The sequence below is a fragment of the Oryx dammah genome, unplaced genomic scaffold, assembly GCF_014754425.2.
Source record: "Oryx dammah isolate SB20612 unplaced genomic scaffold, SCBI_Odam_1.1 HiC_scaffold_24, whole genome shotgun sequence".
NCBI lineage: Eukaryota > Metazoa > Chordata > Mammalia > Artiodactyla > Bovidae > Oryx > Oryx dammah.
The window spans coordinates 21438937-21463228 of NW_024070208.1; the positions used below are offsets into that span (position 1 = coordinate 21438937).

A 24292-nucleotide genomic window follows, 5' to 3' on the forward strand; every position below is an offset into this window, starting at 1 on the left:
ATAAGAGCAGAGAGCCTGACCCCAGGGCATTTAAGCAGTTGGCAAACAGGCCCCGGGCTCCTTGGCAGAGTAGGCTGATACATCCCGGGAGGCGGGGCCGGGCCGGGCCGGGGGCGGGGCATCAGCTCAGAGCTATGCCAACCCTCCCCTACCCGTGCAGGAGGTCCCTACGGTGTTGGTGGTGGTTGTTCAGCCGCTGGAAGGTAGTTTTATAAATAAAATTCAAATTTCTGTATTGACCTTTGCTTTATTGAAAAGCTGTTTACTTAGCTCCTCCCAAAGGAGACAGACGGATCATGCTTTCCGGATTTATCCCTCTAGGAAAGGGCAGAGTGGCTCGCCACTGCCTAACACGATCCTCAACCACCCCACGTGCAGCTGAAACATACTAAGCCCACCCCCAGGAGGAGACCCAAGGTGCTCAGAAGGGCGCGGGCGCACAGCGAGCACCCGTCTTCCCTGTCAGTCCAAGCAGTTCTGCTCTGCGCTCAGTTCCTGAGACTGCGCACCTCCGTGAACACGTGTGACGTATCGTTTTTTCCTGCGTTGTTGTCTCGGTGCACACGCACACACCTCCACTCACCCAGAGGGCTCGCTCCTCCGGACAACGACCACAGCGCCCAGCAAAATGTCCTTCACCGACTCGGTGTGTTGTCGCAGTTGCTCAGATCTTTGCTGGAAACCCATCAACCTCCCTCGGGGAGCAGGAGTGTCCTTGCTCAGAACCTGCCAACCTCCCCTCCACCTTTAGCAGGAGCGAACACACATCTTGAAGTTAACGGGTCCAGAGATCAGAAGCCAAGCTTCTTGTGTGTGCATGCAGAGGAAAAACCAGCCGGAAGCTGCTGGAACCAAGATGGCGAGGAATCTGACCTGAAACTGACCCCATGTCTCATTATACACTGATCTGCCTATATTTGCCTATATAAACGACATACCTACCACTGGCCAGGACCGGACATTAAGGACCAAAACTGGATAACAAAGGGGTGGCACCCCGCTTCCTTGAAGAAGCTCTGCCCTTCCCCGCTCCGCCCCCGCCCCCGCCCCAGACTTATGCCTGTACCTCCCTATCACTAGCCTCACTCCTCTTGTCTTTACTCTTTAAAGAAACTCTCAACAGGTGGGTGGAAAGCTGATCTGTGAGCTTAGTTCCCGCTTCTCCGTTCCTTGGCAACTTAAATTCGTGCTGCCTTGAGCTTGGCTTTGGTTTCAGTTTTGATTTCGTTTGTTCGTCCCTGCTCAGTCGCTGACTCTGCGACCCCATGGACTGTAGCCCACCAGGCTCCTCTGTCCATGGGATTCTCCAGGCAAGAATCCTGGAGTGGGTTGCTGTTCCCTTCTCCAGGAGATCTTCCTGACCCAGGGATTGAACCCCATCTCCTGCATTGCAGGCAGATCCTTTACCCTCTGAGCCACCAGGGAAGCCCCCTCTCTGCTGGAATCTAACAGAAAAAGAAGCCTACCCCTAAGGGAAGCAGAGATCCTGGGCTGGGCTAGGACCCAAGCAGGGGCTATATGACTTAATTCGGTACCAAATGTTCTATAATACATATGTATTTTTAATTTTTTATTAATTTTTTGGCCATGCAGTATGTGGGATCATAGTTCCATAACCAGGAGTTGAACCTGTGCCCACTGCATTGGAAGCTCGGAGTCTTAACCACCAGACCTTCAGGGAAGTCCCTGTTGTATATTTTTGCTTAAATATTCAGTTTCTGTGGTCCATGGTGTTTTTTTTTTCTTTTGCAAGGCACCCGTTCGCCACTCTGAGACTGAGACTGCACTGAGCTCTGACCTGACTGTGGATGATTATACTAAACAAAAGTCACTTTGTGCCACTCCTCTGCCCGGACGCCACTGCTCACTCAGAGCAGCCCTCGGGCCCCTGCACTGCTCCTTCCCACCTTCCTGCCTCCCTGGTCTTCTTGTCTGTCCCTGAACACATTAAGTGCACTGCCTGAGCTCATGCACTTACCATTTCCTGCACTTGGGACCTGCTCCCCATCCCACTTCCCTCTGCCCCCGCTGGCTCATTTCCTTCGTCTTTCTCCATCACCATCTGACCCACATCACAGATCTGCTTGTGTGTGAATTGTCTCCCCCTTCCCATCATTACATAAAGGCCCAAAGGGATGCAGTTCAGTGGCTTGTACTCCCAAGGGCCTGGACCTGTGCATGTGGCAGGATTCCATTAGTTCTTAGAAATGACTGAATAAACGAGAGGGATGCAGACCTCCTGTGACCTGTGTTCATGCTTTTTGTGTTGCTGCCTGTTACTGCCCTGCGAGCAGACTTCTCTGTCTGCTGTGGGGACAGTGGCCTCAGGTGTAATCTATTCCCTTAAAGGTCAGCACCAGCTGTGTATCCCTGACACAGCTCCCAGCCCACAATGCTTTCACAGGAAAGAGATCTCTAGCTAGAGACTGGATGGGGGGAGGGGGGGTTGGAAAGAGGGTTTCCACGTGCATCCTTTGGCCATACTTTAAAAGAATCTCCCTTTACACTTATCTTTGTTCTTTCTCCAAAGTTCCTTTCTAGGCAGCCCCCAGGTATAATCAGATCCCTTCCAAGGAGCCTCGTCTGTCCCCTCACACAGACTGGGTAGGTGCCCCCAGACCCTGGGCTTCCCAACAGAGTGGCACGGACCACACTGCCTGCACGTCTGCCTCCCACACTGGCTCCTAAGCCACTGGAAGAAAGGAGAGCATCCCCAGGACCCAGTGCCATCCTGGCACAGGGTTCACATTTAATAAATGCTTGTTGAATGAACGAGTGGCTATGTGAGCGAACGAAGCAAGAGAAATGCTTTGGACTCTGTAAAGCAGAGTGATGGGAATGATTGAGAAAGATGTTCAGAGTTATGAAATCCACCCCTCCGCGCCCAGGGTTCTGGTCTGACGTTCAGAACTAACAGGTGCCGGTTAAACGAAGCTTTTCAGGGAAAGAAATTTCACAACTTCCCTCTTTTCCTCCCTCTGGCCACAAAGGCTGTTGATTCAGACACCAAATTAAGAAAGAGATGATTAGACAAATTGCACTGCCAGGGCTTGTCTGTCTGTTGTTGCCCTGAAGCTACTGTTTCTGTGGTTGCATTTGAGGTCATCTCCTCCCTCTGCTCTTGGTATCCCCTCTTCCCCTAAAAGGCAGAGCCAGGGGGCTCAATCCATTGCCAAAAAAAAAAAAAAAAAAAAGAAAAGAAAAAGATCTGAGACATAAAATCCTAAACAAATAACCAAGGAGCTAAGGAAAGTAGTTTGCTTTTACCTGTAGCATTTTGAAATTTGCAAATGATTTTTTAAAAAATTGTACTGGCTCCAAAGAAATGGGAGGGCTGCCCCCTAAAGGGGCAATTCAGCAGAACGAAACTTTGGGAATGACTGGAATTAGATTGTCTGCCTGCTCTCTCTGCCACTGACAGCAAGTGCTCAGTGAGCAGGTTCTACAGTTTCTCTTTCTCCGGGTGCGCAGCTGCATTGCAGGGGTAGCTTCAAGTCACCCAAACCAGGCTGCACCCTGATGGGGAAGTCAGAACCTCTGGGATACAGTGCCTAAGGCAGGACCACCCCGTGTCTGCAGCCATGATAGCACGAGTCCCTCTGGGGCAATGCTGAAAAAAAAAAACAAAGGCTCCGGAGAACTGGGACATTTAGAAAACCCAGCCCATCTCTATTTGTTGGCATTTTCTCCCGGAAAGATAGCTTCCCTGATGGCTCAACCGGTAAAGAATCTGCATGCGGTGCAGGAGACAGGGCACTCCCGGGTTCGATCCCTGGGTCAAGAAGATCCCCTGGAGGAGGGCATGGCAATCCACTGCAGTATTCTTGCCTGGAGAATTCCCCATGGACAGAGGAGCCTGGCAGGCTATGGTCCATGGGGTCGCAAAGAGTCAAACACAGCTGAGTGATTAACACACTCTCCTGGAAAATGTATCCACGGGACAAATGTCTGAAGTCTCTGAAAAACAAAAAAATCACTACACATGCTCTAAAGACAACAAGAGCACGGGAGCGTGTTGCCGCCAGGTGAGCCTGTGGTAATGAAGCAGCATGGCTGTGATTTGGGGTGCACTAGGGAGGACTGAGACAGGAGAACGCCAGTGGCTGTCAGTCTGCTGTACGGCTGCAAGCACGGGAAGAGACACAGTCAGGCGAAGCTGACATCTGCCGGGGAACAATTAGCTGTGGCAAGCCCTGAGCCTCTGCTCCACGCTCTGCAGGCTTTGAGATGCTTCCAGATGTCCCTGTGTTTCAACGCAGCATCTTCTTAACACACAGCAGGAAACAGGAAGCCGGGGGCACAAGCTGAAAAAAGTACCCACTTGATTACCAAGTTCAGCTTAGTCCAGGGATAAGAACCACTTCCAAGGAGCTATGGGGTCAACATTAGTAGGGTCATGGAATGTATCATAGAACGCCTCGTTTAATCCCATAAAACCCTATGAGGTGGGTCACATTAAGCCACTTTCATAGGGCTTCCCTGGTGGCTCAGGGGTAAAGAATACATCTGCAATGCAGGAGACCCAGGTTCAATCCCTGGGTCAGGAAGATCCCCTGGAGAAAGAAATGGCAACCCACGCCAGCTGGGTGGTAGAGGTCAGCCAACTCATGTGCATCACAATGAAAATGCCAGGGTTCACCTGCTCTCCTGCCTCTCTTATAGCTGCATGCAGTGTACAGGGCCAACCCCAAGGTGGAGAGGACCCTCAGATGTGCCTGTCCTGGCACCTGGAACTTTCGTGACAGTCCCTTGGTCCTCTTCCCCCTCAAGTCATTTGCCACATTTAATGCACTGACATTTCCCTCCTTACAAATCCTTCTCCCAGGGGATTCCCTGGCGGTCTAGTTGCTAAGACTCTGTGCTCCCAATGCAGGGGGCTGTGGTTCAATACCTGGTCAGGGAACTAGATCCCACATGCTGCAACTAAGACCTGGTGCAGCCAAATAAATATTTTTTAAAAGAAGCTTTACTTAAAAAAAAACACATCTTTCTCAGTGTCTGGAGAGTTCAGAAATACACACTGTATAAAGGGTGGAAAGACATGACATCTAAGATTTTCTTTAAACCACTTCAGCCAACCAAACAAGGCGGGGGGGGGGGGGGGGTAGAGAAGAAAAGAGGAAATAGAAGAAGCAAATGTGGAAAAATCTCGACAGTTATTGAGTTCAAGGAGAGGTTCAGCCTGGGTGTAAGGGGATTCCCTGTGCTAGTCTCCGTATTTGTATACACTCTTGAGCAGTTGACCTTTCTCATTGTAATTAAAAAAATTTTTTTCTTTGCTGGAACTCCTGCTCACACATCCATCCTGGCTCTGTTCCTTCTCTTTCTATACCTTCTCCCTTAAAAATGTGTTTTTCCCAAAGTCTTTGCTCACTTCTTCTGAGTCACAACTCTATGGGCTGGGCCTCCCTGTTGCTTTACTTGAGTTCTCTGTAAAGATGCCCTGATTCTATAGCTTCAGTCATATTTCAAATGTATGTATATCTATATCTATCTATATACATTCATATGTATATATCAAGGGAGAGAACTGTAACAAAACTCATAAATCTATCAGCTAATCAGCACTGACATTTTGTCATGTGTTATATTAGTCACTCAGTCACGTCCTATTCTTTGAGACGCTATGGACTGTAGCCTGCCAGGCTCCTATGTCCATGGAATTCTCCAGGCAATAAACTGGAATGGGTTGCCGTTCCCTTCTCCAAGGAATCTTCCTCACCTAGGAACTGAACCTGGTTCTCCTGAACTGCAGGCAGGTTCCTTACCGTCTGAGCCATCAGGGAAGCCATATTTCCTTCGTATTTTTAGAATCAACATTTTCCAAATGTCATTAAAGATCCTAATACCCTAACACAGCTCTCAGACTCTCCAGACCCACCCCTCTTCCCTGTTTCCCCAGAGAAAAGCACTGTTCTGAACCCAATGTCTCCAGACTATGTTTACACTTTGACTACATAAGCCTGCAATCTATGGAACTGTTTTATTTTGTAAATTTACAGAAAGCAAGTTCACTGTCTGTGTCTGTCTGTAACTTTTTTCCTTCCACATTGTGCTTACCAGGTCACCCATATTGATACAGGAAGCTCTGGTTCATGCATGGCGAATGCTGCAGAGTATTTCAGTAGATGACACAGCACACCTTTTCTCCTTACTCCCCTGTGGATGGACATCCTGGCTGTTTCCTGTACACACACTGCAGCAGTGACCGGCCTGTAAGGTCTCCTTGTGTACACATGTGCAAGCGTGCACTTTCCACTGTGCGTCACGTACCAACGGCCCTTTAACAGGTTACGGGGCTTGTTTGCTTTTCTTATTGCACCACTCAACCCCAAGCAGAGAGTACATTCTTATCTCTATGCTATTTTTTTAGCACATTATGTGAAAGTGTTAGTCGCTCAGTACTGTTTGACTCTTTGTGACCCCATGGGCTGTAGCTCCCCAGGCTCCTCTGTCCATGGAATTCTCCAGGCAAGAATACTGGAATGGGAGCCATGCTCTTCTCCAGGGGATCTTTCCAACCCAGGAACCGGGTCTCCTGCATTGCAGGCAAATTCTTTACCCTCTGAGTCACCAGGGAAGCCCATTCATACCTATTAATGGATTAACCAAAGGGAGGGAGGCAGAAGGGGAGGGAGTGGGGAAGGAAGGAAGGAAAAAGGAAAGGAAGGAGAGAAGGAAAGAAGGGAAGGAGGCAGGCCATAGAAGTCTCCATCATCAAGGTCAGGATCAAAGGACTAGGTAGCCAATAGCACTATTTTGTGGAAATACAGGTATGAAGTTGGCAGAGAGGACTCCATGAGGCATTTTAATCATGATTTATATGCCTGGGATCAAAGAACACCCTCTCAGTGTGCATTATACTCAGTGGAAAAATAGAGTTGTCTCTATTTTACACTAGTACTTAGACTTCTCATAAAAGCCAGTTAAAGACTAACTTGGATAGTTTTTCAGATGAAGTGAAACTACATTGTCTTAAGCCAGCTAAGCCTAGACAGATAAAAGACAAGACTTTGTCAATTTAAAAAAAATAAAAGAGCCATTTATCTTACCATCAGAATGAGTTTAGCCAGAGGAATTGTAATTTGGGAATGCAGTGGACAGCAAGATCAAACTAGTCGATCCTAAAGGTAATCAACACTCAATATTCATTGGAAGGACTGATGCTGAAGCTGAAGCTCCAATACTTTGGTCACCTGATGCGAAGAACAGACTCCTTGGAAAAGATGCTGATGCTGGGAAAGACTGAGGGCAGGAGGAGAAGGGGGTAATAAAGGATGAGATAGTGGGATGGCATCACCAACTCAATGGACATGAGTTTGAGCAAATTCTGGGAGATGACAGGGGACAGACAGGCCTGGTGTGCTGCAGTCCATGGGGTCACAAAGAGTCGGACACGACTTAGCGACTGAACAACAGTGAGGCAGCTTTGGCAGACCACAGGCAAATCCAGACAAGGAAGAGAGCTTGCTTTTATGGAGGAGACGAGGGAGCTGGGAGGGGCATGAGAGGTCAGGCAGCTGGCAAAGGGGCAGGACTGGCCCCGGGAAAGATCCCAAACATTGTGCAGGAGGGGAAGCCAGCTCAGAGAAAATGGGACTGAAAGAGGACTCACTCCCTCCAGCAGGCTAGACTCAGGACCGCACACTGGGCTGCCGTGTCTGCCAGACCAGGGGCAGGGGAGGCTAGTTTGGAGAAAGAAAGACAGAAGGAGTCTCTGGGGAGTCGCAGTAGTCATGTACAGATGTCAGAGGTCACTGTTGAGTCATCCCACCGTGTGTGTGTGCGCAGTCATATCTGATGTTTTGCAAGCCCATGGACTGTAGCCTGCCAGGCTCCTCCATCAGTGGAATTTTCTAGACAAGAATACTGGAATGGGTTGCCATTTCCTACTCCAGGGCATTTTCCCTCCCCAGGGATCAAACACCAGTCTCCCGTGGCTCCTTAGCAGCCAGTTTCTTTACCGTTAGCACCACTTGAGAAGCCCTATAATCTGCACAGCAAATTTGAGGTGCTGCTGAAACTCTGGGCTGCAAGGACAGATATAAACACATCATGTTGTTGTTCAGCGGCTAAGTTGTGTCTGACTACTTATGACCCCATGGACTGCAGCACACCAGGCTCCTCTGTCCTCCACAATCTCCTGGAGTTTGCTCAAATTCACATCCGTCGAGTGGGTTATGCTATACAACCATATTATCCTCTGCCGCCATTAGAGAGGCACCCAGCTCCAGGGCTGAACTCCACCCTCACATTCTGACCCATTGCCTACATTTTCAGTAAGCTGATGCTTAGTTTGAGTTTCCAGATACATCCAAAACAAAACAAAATGATCAAGAGAATTGGGGCTCTGGCTGCAGACTAAGTTGTTTTGGTCAGAGAGACACCTGGTGGCCCTCGAGAGAAACCACACAATCCTGCCAAAGGACGCTTCTTTTGCCCCAAGCACAGCACCAAGGAGTGGCGGGAGAAACCCAGCTTCTGCTACACAGAGTACCCAGAGTCACCTTTGCAGGGAGGGGGTGGGCCAGAGGGGCACACGGAACTAGGGCTTTGTGGCTGGAGGGAGTGGGTTCAAACACCCACCTGGATTCTGTGTCCTGGACAGTCAGCTTGACTGTTGAAATGGGGCAGGGAGGTAAAGAGCTCTTAAGGCCACTGTGAGGGCCAGCTGAGCTGAGAGTGATGGACTCGATGGTGGCGCCCACAGTATTTCAATGTTGCTTGTCCCCTGACCTTACTGGAGCCCGGTAAGGGATCAGTTTCACAACAGATCCTTCCCGGGACCCCTACAGCCCCTGTGCTCAGATGGTTACAATGTGATCAGGGAGCTGGGGCCCCCATGGGCAGGCAGTCTTTGCTCCCTTAGTGTCCCAGCGCTGTCCACCCACAAAGCACACCCCTCAAGAAGTCACCTCCATGGGGTTTCCTTTTGTGGGGTAGGGGTATGACAGCCTCTTCCCCGCCTTGATAAATTTCTACATGCTTACATTAGTCCTATAAGCGGTTTCATGTTTATATCAGCAAGAAGTAACCACCATTTCCTTTTTGGAGGGAAAAAATGTTAAATTTCCATCAGTTCTTATTTTCATTTAGCCTTTGGATGGCTGTTCATCAGTTTGTGTTTTCCGTCTTTTTGAGCAGAGTAGAAAGACTCTGGGATTTCACAGCATTATTTAATGCTCTCATGTTCCGTCCTGTAATTTCAGCCTTTGCTATTGTCTTTACACAAAGGAGCGTGGCAGACAAGCAGACATCTCGCTCTGGAAGGAACCCAAACAGGGGTGTTCATGTCTCTGCCCAAGCTAAGGTTGAAAATGAAGAAAGGAGGGTGGTTTCATTCCTAAGAACTCCACAATTCTTTCCAACACCCACTCAGCTTTCCCACACATCAGGGTAATCTGAAAGGGAAACTGAGGGTCAGCAAGAGTGGTTCCTTAAAGCATTTCTTTGTATATGCACCCCTCATCTTTTTTCAAAACAAAAGATGCAGTGATAAAATGGTTGTCTGTGTATAAAATTTTATTAACTCGGTAAGAGTTTTATATGTATTAGGGAACTTATCTGCTGAAATATCATTAGGGATTTTTCAAAGCAAAAAAAAAAAAAATCCTATAATTCAAATAACCTTTTTCTAATTCACCTATTTGATTGGCTGATTTTGGCTTGTGCTGGATTTTCTTAAAGGTCATTTTGGGAGCTATCTGGTGGTCCAGTGGTTGAGAATCTGCCTTCCAATGCAGGGTATGCAGGTTCAGTGTCTGGTTGGGAACTAAGACCCCACATGCTGCAGGGCAACAGCCCACACACCACGATGATAGAAAGCCTGCCTCCTGCAACTAAGACCTGATGCAGCCAAAAATAAATACATAAAGTTAAAAAAATTAAAAAGTCATTTTCATTATTCCATCTTAAGTTCGCAGAACAATTTGGGAACAGAACTATATTTTGACATGTCAATTTCCAGGTGCCATTTAAGAAAAAAAGAAAAACTAGAATTATTACATTCATTTAATAGGTGATCCTATCACCGTTTTTCACTTATCTTTCCCTGGTGGCTCACAGGGTAAAGCGTCTGCCTGCAGTGTAGAAGACCTCAGTTTGATTCCTGGGTCAGAAAGATCCCCTAGAGAAGGAAATGGCAACCCACTCCAGTATTCTTGCCTAGGAAATATCATGGACAGAGGAGCCTGGTGGGCTACAGTTCATGGGGTCTCAAAGAGTAGGACTCTCAAAGGGTCGGAGCAACCAACACAAATATTAATAGTGATCCTTTCACAATTTTTCATTGAGGTCTTAAAGCCTGAAAAGTTTTCAGGAATGGACAGATGTTATGATTTATTCTGGTGCATGTGGAATTCTATCAGGCAAATTTGCTCAAGTTTTAGAAGACAATCTGTTTTCTAAAGAAATGGACTCCCTTGTTTAGGTGGTATCAACCTGCCCTTTCCACAATGGGACGTGCATACGACAGGAAATCCCCACAGCTGGGGCGTCCAGAAGAGGGGCCTGGGACACCTGGCATGAACTCCTAAGGGCGCAGGAGGGCGCTTAGGACAGCCTGTGTGTGACTCTCCGGCTGTGCGTCACACTGAGCCCCAAGACCATCACCTCGATGACTCTACAGAGAAGGGTTGGTACTAGAATGCGACAGAGGAGGAGCTCTCGCCGTCTGATGGGAGATTAAGTCACCAGCACGCCCACGAAACCTACAACTGGTGTGTGTGAAGCTACTGTTGTGTGTGTCAGTGAAAACTGCACAATGTCTATTTCCCTTTTAGGGCAGGTGACCACACACCCCAGTTGGCCTGGGTAGTCCCAGTTTAGGCCAGATTCCCTGGTGTAATTATTAATAGCACCTCCTTTCACTCTTGAAAGTGTCCTGGTTTGGATGATGAATGACACCGTGGCTTCACCTCTAGGTATTGCTTACTCAGGACACCCCCACCCACCCCAGGATCTCTCCAGAGGCTTCCCAGCAGAGTGCTTTGTTCCAGACTTTTCTACCCCTCTTCCCACCTCACTCCTTCAGGGCCGAGGATCCCCAAACATCACCCTCCTGATGAAGATGTGTGCATCAGAGAACAGCCTTTTGTAGATAATCACCCTCAACCAGCATCTGATGGGGTGACGTAGTCCGTGTCTGAACCTGCGGCATTGACACTCTGAGGGAGTGCTTTCCTGAGCTCTCCCCACAGACCTCTGAGGCAGGCACTGAAGGGAGGGGCTTACACAGTGCTGGGATGGCCCAACAGGGGACTCTGGCCACCCCCCACCCATCTCTGCCCCCGAAAAGGCACCAAGCAAAGCCAGCGCCTCAGTTCTCCCCAATGATGGCACCACACCAGCCCATACACACTTCCCTCTCACACAGAGCAGGGCACAGGGAGGTTTTTAGATCAATTAAAAAAATGAAATTTTATTCTAAATATAGCATGGAATGTTTTTGAAATATGAATTCTTTCCTGACCAAAAAAAACCAACAACAAAAAAAATTCCTGACACTGTTTGAACATCTAAAGGGTTATCTTCTGTACAATTATATAAATATCTCCATGTCCCTATACACATAACATTTATGGTCCTAAAAGCTTTTTGAAAAGTTGATACAATTGTATTCTTTAGATATGATTAGCCTTCTGTGGGGGGGGGGGGACGGCAGGAAACATCCCCAGAGCAGCAGCTGGGAACGGAGAAGGACACAACTGAGAACACAGCAGGACGGGGCTGGGGAAGACTGGAAACAAAACCACACCTCCTGCACACGGATTTTAGAGGTTAAGATGCAGCACAGACTCAATGACATGCAAATGGCAAGGAGCTATCCGAAGGCAACGTGACATGACCTTGAGGTCACATTTCAAGCCAGTTCAGTGAAGACGTCACCTGGCAGCTTTGTTCTTCCAGGAACAAGGGCTTTTTCCTTGTTGCTTCTTATCAAACAATTGACAGTAGAGCCAAATTAGCAAAAAGACTTCAGGGCCCGGGGACATGAATTCAGATCCCTGCTCTGGCATGCACACTGGCTGTGTGATCCTTGGCGGGATTCCTAGCCTCTCTGGGCCTGTTTCCCGCCTATGAAATGTGGACAATATTGTATCTACTTTGCTAGTTCATTGTGAGGATTAGAGGTAAGCAATAAAAAGTGCTTATATCCCCCTGAAAAATAACTGACAATAAATAACTAAAGTGTGTGTGAAGTGTGATAAGGGCTTCTCCCTTGAAACTGAGAACAGGCTCTACTCAGTCAGATTTAGCTAGTATTAGCAGACCTCCACCGGCTCTGCCAATCACCACCAAGCTCGGAGTCTGCCATGGGCCCACTGCTGTTGCTCTGATTATCATGCAACCATAAAGGCCACTGGAAGTTAGAAACAGTTCCCTTGGGAGTGGGGGGCACCCCCTTCCTAAGGCACCAGCTCCTTGTGCAGGAGTCGAAGCACATGGAGGGCTGGGGCGTCCTCTTACTTGGGTCTCATTGCCCCAGGGCTGCACAGCTCTGGGGAGCACAGACCTGAACCCCACACCAGACCCTGTGAGGCGACCGTCACACCACAGGCCACGCAACTGAAGCCCCTGAAACCAGGCAAGCAGTATCTTGAGCCACATGCCTCCCCCAGGACCCCACAGGAAGCCGAATTTCTCAAGCCTCAGGCTCTCAGACCCTCAGCCCAGCTAGGCAGCGACAGTTAGCAACCACACTGGATTGAGCGTGAGAAGCCGGGACTCTAGGAAGAAGCGGTCGGAGGGCAACCAAGACCTCTGGTCACCAAGGAGAAGCGTGGCAGGCTTTCTGGTGGTCGCATGGGCAAGGGGTTCAGGCAGGAGCACAGGAGCCCCTTGGAGAGCAGCAGAGGGGATGTGAGGATGTCAGCCCTGCCCTCAGATGACGAGGTGTCACACCCCCACCGTCAAGGGCAGAGGAGGAAGAGACGGCCCCAGCAGAAAACAAGGGGGCGCCTGAGGTACAGGTGGTCTCAGGCACGGGATGCGCACGGGTGCTGTCAGAAAGAGCCAGACCCCGAAGTTTCTATGAGCTCTGTGGAGGGGGCGCAGCGAAGATGCTGGACCCAATGAGAGTGGTCGTGTCACAAATGCTAAGGCAGGGGATGTGAGGAGGGCTTGTCCCTCCTCTTCTTGAGGCCACAGCAAGGTGTCCGATGAGCCCACGAGCATGGGCAAGCACGACTTCCCCCGAGCCCATGGAACCCCGGGAATCGCACCCCCGGGGCACAGGGAAGGGGTGATCCAGAATATTCGCCCAGGCCTGGAGGGGCTCGGCCGCCTGCTGCTGCCGCTGCTGGCTGGGAGCCTCGGCCGCGGGGGCGGCCTTCAGATGCCCTGCTCCTCGTCCCGGTCATTCAGGAGCAGAGACCACTTGTCGCCCCTGTCGTCGGCCGCGCCGCTGTGCCGGGACAGCTTGTCGGACTTGAGGGGGGACAGGGACACCTGGCTGACGTAGCTGACCTGGTCCCAGGCCGAGGCCCGCGGGGAGTCGCGCCGGCGGTCGTCCATGCCGATGCGCACGCTGACCTGCGATGCGCTCAGGGGCTTCATGTGGCCGTGCGCCTGCGCCTCGTACCGCGCCAGGTCCGGCTTCCTGTAGCTGCAGGGCGGGGATCCAAGAGCGCCTGAGCCTGGGCGCACAGCACCCCGCCCCCCTTTTAATAAGCCCCGTGCAGCCCTCTCATCGAGTCTTCTACTGACATGCAGTATCAGAGCCTCGTGGGTTTTAAAGGAAAGGCCACTGAACTGCTAAGGCTCAGCTCTGCCTGATTTAGAAACTTCAGTCCAGATGCCTGGTACATAGTATAGATCATGCGTGCCAAGTTGCTTCCGTCGTGTCCGACTCTGCGACCCCAAGGACTGTAGCCCACCAGGCTCCTCAGTCCATGGGATTCTCCAGGCAAGAACCCTGGAGAGGGTTGCCATGCCCTCCTCCTGGGGATTTTCTCAACCCAGGGATCGAACCCGGATCTCCTATGTCTCCTGCACTGGCAGGCAGGTTCTTGACCATCAGAGCCACCTGGGAAGCCCCCTGGTACATAGTAGGCTGGTATTAACTCTTGTTAGATGAAACATGAATAAACATCTCTTGTATAAAAGGGAAAATGATAACAAACAGGATCCTATGACCATATATTTACATAAACAGCCCTCGAGCAGAATAACTGGAACAAGCCACGCGTGGTGACTGCTAAGTGGCAAACCGCTGGCTGGAGGTGGAGAAATCATTTACACAAACACATGCTTGGCCGTGCTCGGGGCCTCTGGCTGTGCCCGTCGCAGGTGTCCCTGATGAGGGAGCAAGCCACACACCACCACCCCCCCCCGCCCCTCCCCGGCCCAGGCCCGCCATGGGGACTCACCACTTGAGCTGCAGTGACGAGAGGACCACGGACACGGAGGAGGCCGCCATGGCCGCCGAGCCCATCCACGGCTGCAGCACGACGCCAGTGGGTATGAAGACTCCTGGCCAAGGGGAGGATGACACTCAGGCCGTGGCCCAGGGCAGACAGCGAGGAGGGCCCAGCCTCGCTGCCCACCCGATGCTGTCCTCCTCTGGGCAGCTCAGAAGCCTCCTGCTGGGTGCTGGCCATGGGCCCGTGGAGCTGAGGCAGGCTGACTCAAGAGCTGGGCGGTGGGGACTGAGTCCCTCACCTGTCCAGACCTTCCTGGGACCGTCCAGAGGTGGCGTCACTGGTCTGGGGGAAGCTCCAGAGGACAGGGCGCCCCAGGGACCCTTTGGGGCAGCCATCCCGGGGCCTCTCGGAGACGTGAGCATTGGGACAAGATGCTAATGACCACAGTCCCCGTCTACACGGAAGGGCCTTCCTCGAGGGCGTCAAAGCCCTTGATAAAGGGTGATGATACCAGGTCCCGGGATAGAGCCACAAGCATGGGAAGGGACGAGCCGCTGAGCCAGCTCTGGGGCAGGAAGTACACCTGCCAGAGCCAGGCTGTGGCGGACACGCCGATCCACCGTGTGCTCAGGCACAACAGGGGCACGGGCGGTGGGAAAGTCTTGTTTCAGTACGGTCTCGGGGCTTCCCTGGAGGCTCAGTGGTAAAGAACCTGCCAGCCAACACAGGAGACACGGACTTGATCCCTGATCTGCGAAGATCCCAATTAAAAAAAAAAGAAAGAAAAGGAAAAAAAAATAGGTCTAGGCCAACATCCCTTGCAGGAGGGTCTAGAACTTTTCCCTGTCTGGTGACACAAGATTCAGTTGGGGAGGGAGAGGTTAGGAAGCAGAAAATGTCCATCGCTTTCCACAACTATTCCCGTGTCAGGGTAAAACCTGGGCGGAATTAATTCTTAAGGTAAAGTTCTGAAGCATTGATCCCTGAGCCTAGCATGCAGCAGGTGCCCATAACTGTTAAGAATGATTACTTTTCAGACTGTGTGTCTTAATAATGCTCTGGAAAATAAGGCCATGGTAAATAGGATCAAGCACCTTGGCCAGCTTTTCAGAGCAGCCTCGAGTGAATGGAGGCCTGGTTCCTCCCTGCAGTTTCTCATTCATCTTTCATGCTCTTTGTGACTCCATGGACCATAGCCTGCCAGGCCCCTGTCCATGGGGATTCTCCCAGCAAGAATACTGGAGTATTGACTGCCATGCCCTCCCATGCCCTCTACCTTAGATACTTACAGAGCAGAACATAAGCAAATTAACTCTTTCCAGAGGCTTCTGGCCGCAGCTGGGGTCGAAGGAACAGGGCGGTGAGGGCCTACCTGCCGCGACGGGGATCCCGATCAGGTTGTAGATCAGCGCCAGCACCAGGTTGAGCCGTATTCTCCAGACGGTCCTCCTGGAGAGGTGAATGCTGGCCACCACATCGAGCAGGTCATTCTGTGGGAGAGGACCACAGGTGAGTGGGTGTGTGGGGTGGGTGGGGACCACGGGGATGAGGAGCCTCAGCTGAGCTCACCCTGATGAGGACGACGTCGGCCGCCTCGATGGCCACGTCAGTGCCCGTGCCAATGGCAATGCCCACGTCGGCCTGCGCCAGGGCCGGGGAGTCGTTCACGCCATCGCCCACCATGGCCACTCTCTTCCCCTGGTTCTGCAGCTCCTGGACCTTGGCCACTTTGTGAGAAGGCAGTACCTCTGCAAAGACTTTGTTGATGCCAACCTGGAAGGAAAGGGAAACAACACTGGATAAAGAAGTAAGTACACAATAACATCCGGTGTTGCCAGGGGGCAGCAGCAGGAGCAGAAGCCCAGGAGCCACCCCAAACCCACCCCACAGCAAGCCCTGCAGATTCCGGGGCACACAGCAAACGCACCTTCCACTCCGGTCCCAATGCTACCCCCACATCCCACCCTCCCAGTGCTCCTCTCCACATGCTGACCCGGTGACCTCTCCAAAGCAGCCGTCATTGGCACCTGCGGGTAGTGCCATGCTACCTGCTTGGTCCTGCAAAGGGCTCTTCTCTTTCCCCAGCCCTCCCCATTCTGACTGGGGACCACCCCTGACTCAGGCCTCCTCTCCCCTGGAAGGTGTCCCTGTCTGCCAGGCTGAGGGGTAGGCTGGCAGCCCCCTGTACACGGTTTACACTCGCCCCTGGGTCACCCTCCCAACAGAACTGTGAGCTCCCCGAGGGCCATGCTCTCAACGCGGCTTAGTGAGTGCTTGCTGAATGCCTGAATGAGCTTTAACCAGGGAAAGTGGGTACTCTTAGAACGATGGCTAAGACAGGTGCCACTGCTCCCCTCTAAGAACCAAGTCATTTTCAAAAGCAGACAGCTTTACACACATTTCCCAAAGGGCTGGTATATAACTGCCAGGAGTCTGCACTGGAGCCATCCCCGTGCAGCAGGCCAGGAAGGCAGGCAGGCAGCCGTGCTGCCCTTGTGCTGCAAACTCAGAGCCAAGCGCAGAGGGACCCAGGAGCCAGCTGGTGTGGCGTGAGAAGAGCTGGGCAGCAAAACACTCCCTTAACATAAAGGCTGCAAGAGTGTTTATCACAGCCCTAAAGCCATGGTCTTTCTTCCTCACTGCAGAGTCTGGGAAGTAGAGAACACCATAACTGCTTCTCTGGGGCTGCAGCCAGCCGTGCAGAAATTATAGCACCCAGGCTCCAGCGATGTGGCCTTTGGGATAGCAGCAAGGTGGTCCCCCTGTGGGCTCGGAGCAGATCAGAGCAGGTGGAGAGGAAAGCCCCGGTGGAGAGAAAAGAGCAGAGCAAAGCTGAGTGCTCCACGCACTGCTGCTGTTATTGCTGAGTTGCTCAGTCATGTGACTGACTCTTTTATGACTACGGACTGTAGCCCGCCAGGCTGCTCTGTCCATGGGATTCTCCAGGCAAGAACACTGGAGTGGGGTACCATTTCCTTCTCCAGGGGACCTTCCCAACCCAGGGATCGAAGCTGCATCTCCTGCACTGGCAAGCCGACTCTTTACCACTGAGTCACCTTTCCTCCAACTGTTTCTGCCAGCTTAAAATTGCCTGTAATTTCCGAGGTGGGAGACATGCCAGCCCCTGGCCCGCACCTGGGTGGCGATGGCCCTGGCTGTCTTGCGGTTGTCCCCGGTGATGAGCACCACGTCCACGCCCATGCTCTTCAGCGTGTGCACGGCCAGGGCGGCCTCCTGCTTGACCGAGTCCGCGATGGCGATCATGCCGCACAACACACCTGCCGGAGACACCACGGGTGAGCACGTGCCAGGGCCCGGGCAGCGGAGGAGCAAGGCAGACTCAGCGGCCAGGGACAGTGTCCCTAACACCATGTCATAGGCCAAAACAAAACGCTGGATCATACAACAGGACGCACAGTTTTGATTTTGCTTTTTAAATTTATATACATTTCCAGATGCACACAAAAGTCTGGAAGGACTATCAGAAAGTTGACAGCGGCTCCATGAGGAGTGCGATAATAAGGGATATTCCATTTTTTCCAAAGTTCTCGGAATTTTCCACATTTTCTGTAAGGAACATCTATGGCTTTGTGGAGTGCGTGACTCATAATAACTCAATAACTGTTCGCTGTTAAAACATGAGATATACAACAAATGCCACGTAAAAACTAACAAATGCCACGTAAAAAGTGACAAATGTCCAAACAGCTAGAAAATCCATCCTTCCTTTCTATCTCTTCCTACAGAGAACACTTGTGTAGAGTTTTGTTTTTAGCGACTCTAGAGACTGACACAGGAAGGTGTGTGAGAGCTGAGGCGTGATGGAGAAACGAGAGTGAAGGTGTGTAAGAGGCATTTTAATTGAGTCAATTCCAGCTCTTGAGCTGAGGGGGTGGTGGGTTTAAAGGACTCGGGAGAAGGAGAAAATAGAACTAAACATAACAGAGGGGAACTTTTTTTTTAAAGGAAGCCTCGATTTCTGCCTGGTGTCTCTAGCTCCCCTCGAGAGCAGAGGGCAGGGGAGCGGGGCAGTACCATCGATGGCGACCAGGATGGCCGTCTGGCCCTTTGTCTCGTGGTCAGTCATGGCGTCGCGGACGTCGCTGGTGACGGTCAGGCCGTTGCGCCTCATCCATTCCCGGTTTCCGATCAGCACAGAGAAGGTCTGCGTGGCCGCGTCTGCTCGAAAGAGGGTGCGGTTATTCCCACAGAGCCCGAGGTCACCGTGAGAAAGCACTAAAGACCACGGGATCCTTCTCGTAGCAAAATGTCCACTTGATGGTTCTGGAAAAACCACAACCTGGAAAGCATCTCTTGCCACCAGCATTGAAGGACCAGGGGGGAAGAAAAGGACAATCAACATGCAGAACCGTGGTGTGAATTAAGGTGTGTGAAGGTGTTACAAACACATTAAATACCACGTAGTGTACCTACTAGCCTTTAGAGGTGTCTGCTGCCGTTTCTACAGGGATTAGAGCAGGTAATTATGTGTTCAGAATTGACTAGACTCCTCTCTGGCTCAGTACAGACGACACAAGGTGAACCAGCCAACCACCAGCTCATGTGTGTGAAACCCTGAGGCTACGCCTCCTAAAAGGCCAGGTGAGCCCTGCACCTGTCACCTCTAACTCAGATGACACGGACAGGCAGGTCCCTGCAAGGCAGAGGAAAGGTCATCAGGGGCTTTAAATGGCTAGAAGGTGGGTAACAATAAAATCTAAATCAAAATTTAATTACCAATATACTTAAGAGCAAAACTCAACCTGGGTTTTTTTTTTGGTTTGAGGCTTTGGTTCCACTCTTATGCTGATGGCTAGCAAGCCACTCTTTAAATAACCAGGGCCATCATTCAAAAAGCAGCTGCCCCTCCAGTGTCCGCTCTTGCTTAGGTAGACCATTTCCATCCTCTGTCCCTGACTGCTGCTAGCTTCGTAAATACGTCATATCCCATCAGAGATGACCACATGGAGGTTTCCTGGTTATCAAGAACAAAAGGACTCCCACTGGCCTACCCTGTAGCTGACGAGAAGCAAGACTGGTCTGGGATAAGAAAGAGGAGACTCAAGATTAGGGGGCAGGTAAGCAAACTCCGATTCCTTGGAAAAGACCTTGATGCTGGGAAAGGTTGAGGGCAGGAGGAGAAGGGGACAACAGACGATGAGATGGCTGGATGGCATCACTGACTCAATGGACATGAGTTTGAGCAAGCTCAGGAAGATGGTGAAGGACAGGGAAGCTGGTGTGCTGCAGTCGATGGGGTTGCAGAGTTGGACATGACTAAGCGACTGAACAACGACAAAAAGCAAACTGTGAATTTTAAGTCATACGCCATTTCTGTCTGCCATTAGCATCGAGCCACATCAGAGGACGTGAGAGAAGCTGCAGGCTGCCCTGGGAGGCAGACGGGCAGCACACCAGCCCCTAGTCAACCCTCTCACAGGCAGGAACCTCAGGGTGAGCCTGGCTTGGAGCCCTCGGTGGTTGGACCCAGCCCCCGGCAGACAGAGCGGTGGAGACCGAGGCCAAGGATACCTGCTTCTGCAGGCTCGCTGCCGACTCTGTTCAGGTGAGCAGTTGGTGGGCCCTGCGGGCGCTCGCCCTGGGCGAGGATGCTCTCCACGCTGCTGACTTTGCAGCTGATTCCACAGCCAGGCACCGCCTGGAAGTCCATACAGCACCCCAGGGTCTCCGTGCCAAGTTCCTGGGGAGCACGGGGAGAGGAAGCAGAGAACAGGGGTGAGTTGAGAGGGAGGCAGGACAGGGGTAGGGTGGGGGCAGCGGGGAGAGCAGCAGCTGCTGGGAATTAAGGGAGGGACGGTGGGAGAACTTCCCGGAGACGGGGAGAGAGGGACTCGAGCCAGCAGCTCTTTTTCTCTCATCTGACACAGATGCTTAAAACAGCCTCAACTCTGGCCACCTGGTGTGAAGAGCCGACTCACTGGAAGAGAGCCTGATGCTGGGAAAGACTGAAGGCAGGATAAGAAGGGGATGACAGAGGATGAGATGGCTGGATGGCATCACTGACTCAATGGACATGAGTTTGAGCAAGCTCCAGGAGTTGGTGATGGAGCCTCCCTGGCATGCTGCAGTCCATGGGGTCGCAAAGAGTTAGACACAACTGAGCAACATTCTCTCCTAGAGTCTGGATGCCTGGGCATGCTGGACAGGATGTGGTCCAGAAAGGAGAAAGGCCGTGCACATCAAACACTTTCAAGTAAAGGCTGGGGGCAGCAGGACTGAAGGTGCCAGAGCGGGGGAAGATTTTATTTTTATGCTGAAAATAATTTCATAAAACTACAGAACAGGTCAGTGATAACTAACTCTTCTGAGGTAACTGCCCATGTACAGACCCTGGGGGAAAGGGGCGACACGGCAGGAGAAAGGACCTGGGCTTATTTGGCTAACAGAACAGGAGGGATGCCTGGGGTGAGCTGAATCTTTCCTGAAACATCAGGAGGTTGAGAGGGGAAACAGCCGAGCCCCACACAAGGGACGCAACACAACAAGAGCGTTCTGGAAGACTCCCTGTCCGGCAAGAGTTGTCAGCTTTTCCTCAAGGCATCCATGTCACCCGTGACATTTACTGGTGATTGTACTGTCCAGACAGTTTACACATTGTTCAGGGCGATATTCCAGCACAACCCTGAGGCCTCCATGTTCAGATTGAAAACAGAGAACACTCACCTGGCCCTTTTGTCTGGAGAGTCAAGGGTGATGGCTCACCAATGACTCTGCCAACAACCCACAGGCCTCTGGTCACTTCTGCTGCTTCACCTCCATCCCAGGCATCCCCTGGGGAGCAGACTTCTCCTGCCTTCGCCCCAACACCCCATCCATGTTTGTATCCCTTTGCACGAAATGCTCATAAAGGACTGAATCCGTGTATCTGTCTTCCTCACTCGACCCTCAGCTCCCAGCAGGCAGAGTTCGCGTCTTATTAATTCTTACTGTCCCGAGCTCAGATGCTCAGGGAATGCCTAATGAATGACCCTGCACACTGAGCTGCTTTGTGATCATCTGGAAACGTGAGAGGGGACCTGCCGCTGTGAGCTGCACCCCCACCTGCTCCAAGGGGGGCCTGCCCAGCTGTTTTCAGGCCACACACACCAAAGTGAAAGTGTGAGTCACTCAGTCGTGTCCAACCCTTTGCGACCCCAGGGACAGTAGCCCACCAGGCTCCTCTGTCCATGGGATTCTCCAGGCAAGACTAGTGCAGTGGGTTGCCATTCCCTCCTCCAGGGGATCTTCCCAACCCAAGGATTGAACCTTCGTCTCTTGTGTCACAGGCAGATTCTTTACCACCTGAGCCAGTCTCTTTAAGCACACATGCCAAGGCCCGCTGCCAGAAGCAGCCGGCTTGGGGGGCCAGGGGCGGTGAGGAGAAAAGGCGTGTGTAGAGGAAGGAGCTGCGAGTCTTTCGGGGCAGCTGGTGGGAGCGGGGACCTGAGGGGAGCGAGGGCCCAGTGACACCCAGTCTACCTACCTCTTTGCAGTATCTGGTGACCGCCACGCCCAGGGGGTGCTCGCTGCTGGCCTCTGCGGTCCCCACCACAGCGAGCACCTTCCGCAGGGGCAGCGTGGCCACGTCCACGAGCAGGAGGACCCTCGAGACTTTGGGGACCCCGTGGGTAATGGTGCCAGTTTTGTCGAACATCACGGTCTTTATCTGCCAGAAACAACCCCATCTCAGTGACCAAACACAGATGGGGCTCTCAGAGCCCTCACGAGCTCAAGGCAGAACTTCACCCGACCCACCCCGAGCAGGTAACAACACTCCTTCACATCCCATAACAGAATCCTCTATGCCCATCCCAAGGGTTAACCTCTCCTGCTGCAAAAAATTTAGCTCCCTCTCTGCCTAGTTCTCAAAAACTCAATAGGAGCTCTCACTCTGATGTAACGGGAGGCGGTATGGTACCCTCCCCAGACGGTAACACCGTGCAGACCTCTCCTGGTGTCACGTCAGGAGGCCAACCCTGAGGGCCTGCCCTTCTCCCTGTCCACCTCGTCTGCCCGGCTAAGCACTGTTTTCTCTGGCCCGTGTCAGTGCAAAAGCCTACGGAGAACAGCGTTCTCCAGCTCCACGTTCAAGAAAGGAAGGGAGTGTTCCCTGGCCTTACTTACAAGTAACCACAGAGCCAGCCTGAGGGCCCGTCCCCCTCAGTCAACAGCAGCCTTGCATTGGTCTCTACGAGTCTGGGCTTGTCCATACTCGGCTAGTGCGCTTAGATGGCCCAAGTCCACCAGTCCCTGGACCCTGGACAAGGTCAGCCCTTGCTGTGCTCAGACTGCGTCTTGCAGGCTCAGTTGTCCCCCATTTAGCAAACAACAGACTCCTCTTCTTGTTTCTGACTTCAACACCGTTAACGGGTCTTCCCTCAACCATTCTGACCGGCTTTTATTCCAGCCCCAACTAGGCCGCCAGGAGGATCTTCCCAGCCTGCGATCGTGCAGGTGCTTGACCCCACTTCACCCCGTTTTTGGGTAAGCTGTGGATCCTGGACTAAATAAACCTGCAAGGCTCTTCAAGGCCCCTCTCTCCACCTCCTTCCTCCCTTCATCTCCTGTCAGTCTCTCACTCCATGACTGTCCTCATTTATTTGTTCAGAAAATATCTGTGGGGTGATCACCATGTGTCGGGCTCTGGGCAAGACACCGGGGACACAATGATGGGGAAACAGTCACGTCTCCCTTCGTATGGGGTCTGGGACCGGGCATTGCGACCTCCGAGTCCCTTCCATGTGCTGGTCCCGTAGCTGGACACCCTTCCAGTGCTGCCAGCCGGCAGGTCCCAGACCTTCCCGGTCCACCTGCATCAACCCCCGTCCCATCCAACACACACAAGTCTACGGTCAGACCTCTCATACTGTCCTCACGGCAGCTCACACTCTACATGGCACCTGCAGTTTACCTCCCCCAGGTCTGTCTGTCTCACTAGACTGTAAAATCCTTCAGAGCTGGGGCCCAGCACAGGATCCACACACAGTAAACACTCAATAGATAGCGAAGAAATAAAGAGAGGAAGGAAGGCTGGGGTTGCTGGCTGAGGGAGATTGCTCATAGATATTGCCACCCGCTTCTCCACCCCAAGGTCCTGGGACTTTCCCCAGAGCCTGACCACCTGGCCGTGAGTCTGGCTCTGCATGTCTGAGCTGCAGGCCCCCTGGCAAGGCCCCCGGACCCCCGCTGCATTTCCTCACCTATAAAATGGACACAACCAGCCCCTGCCTCCGTGCTGTCACTGAGATTATTTATACAGCATTCAGTCCTTTAACTGTGAATTGCTGCGGTTCCTACGTCACCCCAGTGAGTCGTGGCTTCTGTTTTACTTAATCAGCAGGGCTTAACGAGCCCTCTTTCAGGTTTTTCTCATTTTCAAACTCAAATTTGAATATGAAATTTAAACAAGTATTCTTTTCACTAGGACTAAAAAAAAAAAAAAATTGCGCAGTTGTACAACTACAAAATCACCCCACCCGAGACCTCAAAGGGAGCGGGGGGAGCCAACCTTGTGGGCCATCTCCAGGGGCTTGCCTCCCTTGATGAGGATGCCGTTCTGGGCGGCCACCCCGGTGCCCACCATGACGGCCGTGGGCGTGGCCAGGCCCAGCGAGCAGGGGCAGGCGATGCAGAGCACCGTGATGGACGTCTGGAATGCGAACCGCAGGACCACCTCTGCCTGGGAGATGCCCTTGCTGGGGGCCTGACGAGAGGGGAGAGACGGAGGCAGGGTGAGAGTCAGATGAGGCATCACACAGAACTCTGATCACAAAAGAACGTCTCACTCTGTAATGACCTCTATGGGAACAGTATCTAAAAAAGAGTGGATTTAAGTACGTGTAACTGATTCACTTTGCTGTAAAGTAGAAACTAGCACAACATTGTAAATCAACTATCTTCCAATAAAAATTCATTAAAAAATTAAAAAA

General features: G+C 51.9%; 1 protein-coding gene across 1 annotated transcript in view; it reads right to left on the bottom strand.

Moving 5' to 3' along the window:
* Positions 1-11391: 11391 nt before the first annotated feature.
* The window catches only part of ATP7B (ATPase copper transporting beta), a 50956-nt gene continuing 38055 nt past the window's right edge, over positions 11392-24292 (bottom strand). Inside the window, exons 13-21 of the mRNA XM_040266991.1 lie at positions 23872-24066; positions 21847-22029; positions 19896-20064; positions 18399-18542; positions 17499-17641; positions 15933-16136; positions 15736-15853; positions 14370-14472; positions 11392-13606 (exon numbers count right to left, since the gene is read on the bottom strand). Of these exons, the coding sequence (XP_040122925.1) occupies positions 13333-13606; positions 14370-14472; positions 15736-15853; positions 15933-16136; positions 17499-17641; positions 18399-18542; positions 19896-20064; positions 21847-22029; positions 23872-24066 (1533 nt within the window). The 3' untranslated portion in view covers positions 11392-13332. The remainder of the gene's footprint in view (positions 13607-14369; positions 14473-15735; positions 15854-15932; positions 16137-17498; positions 17642-18398; positions 18543-19895; positions 20065-21846; positions 22030-23871; positions 24067-24292) is intronic.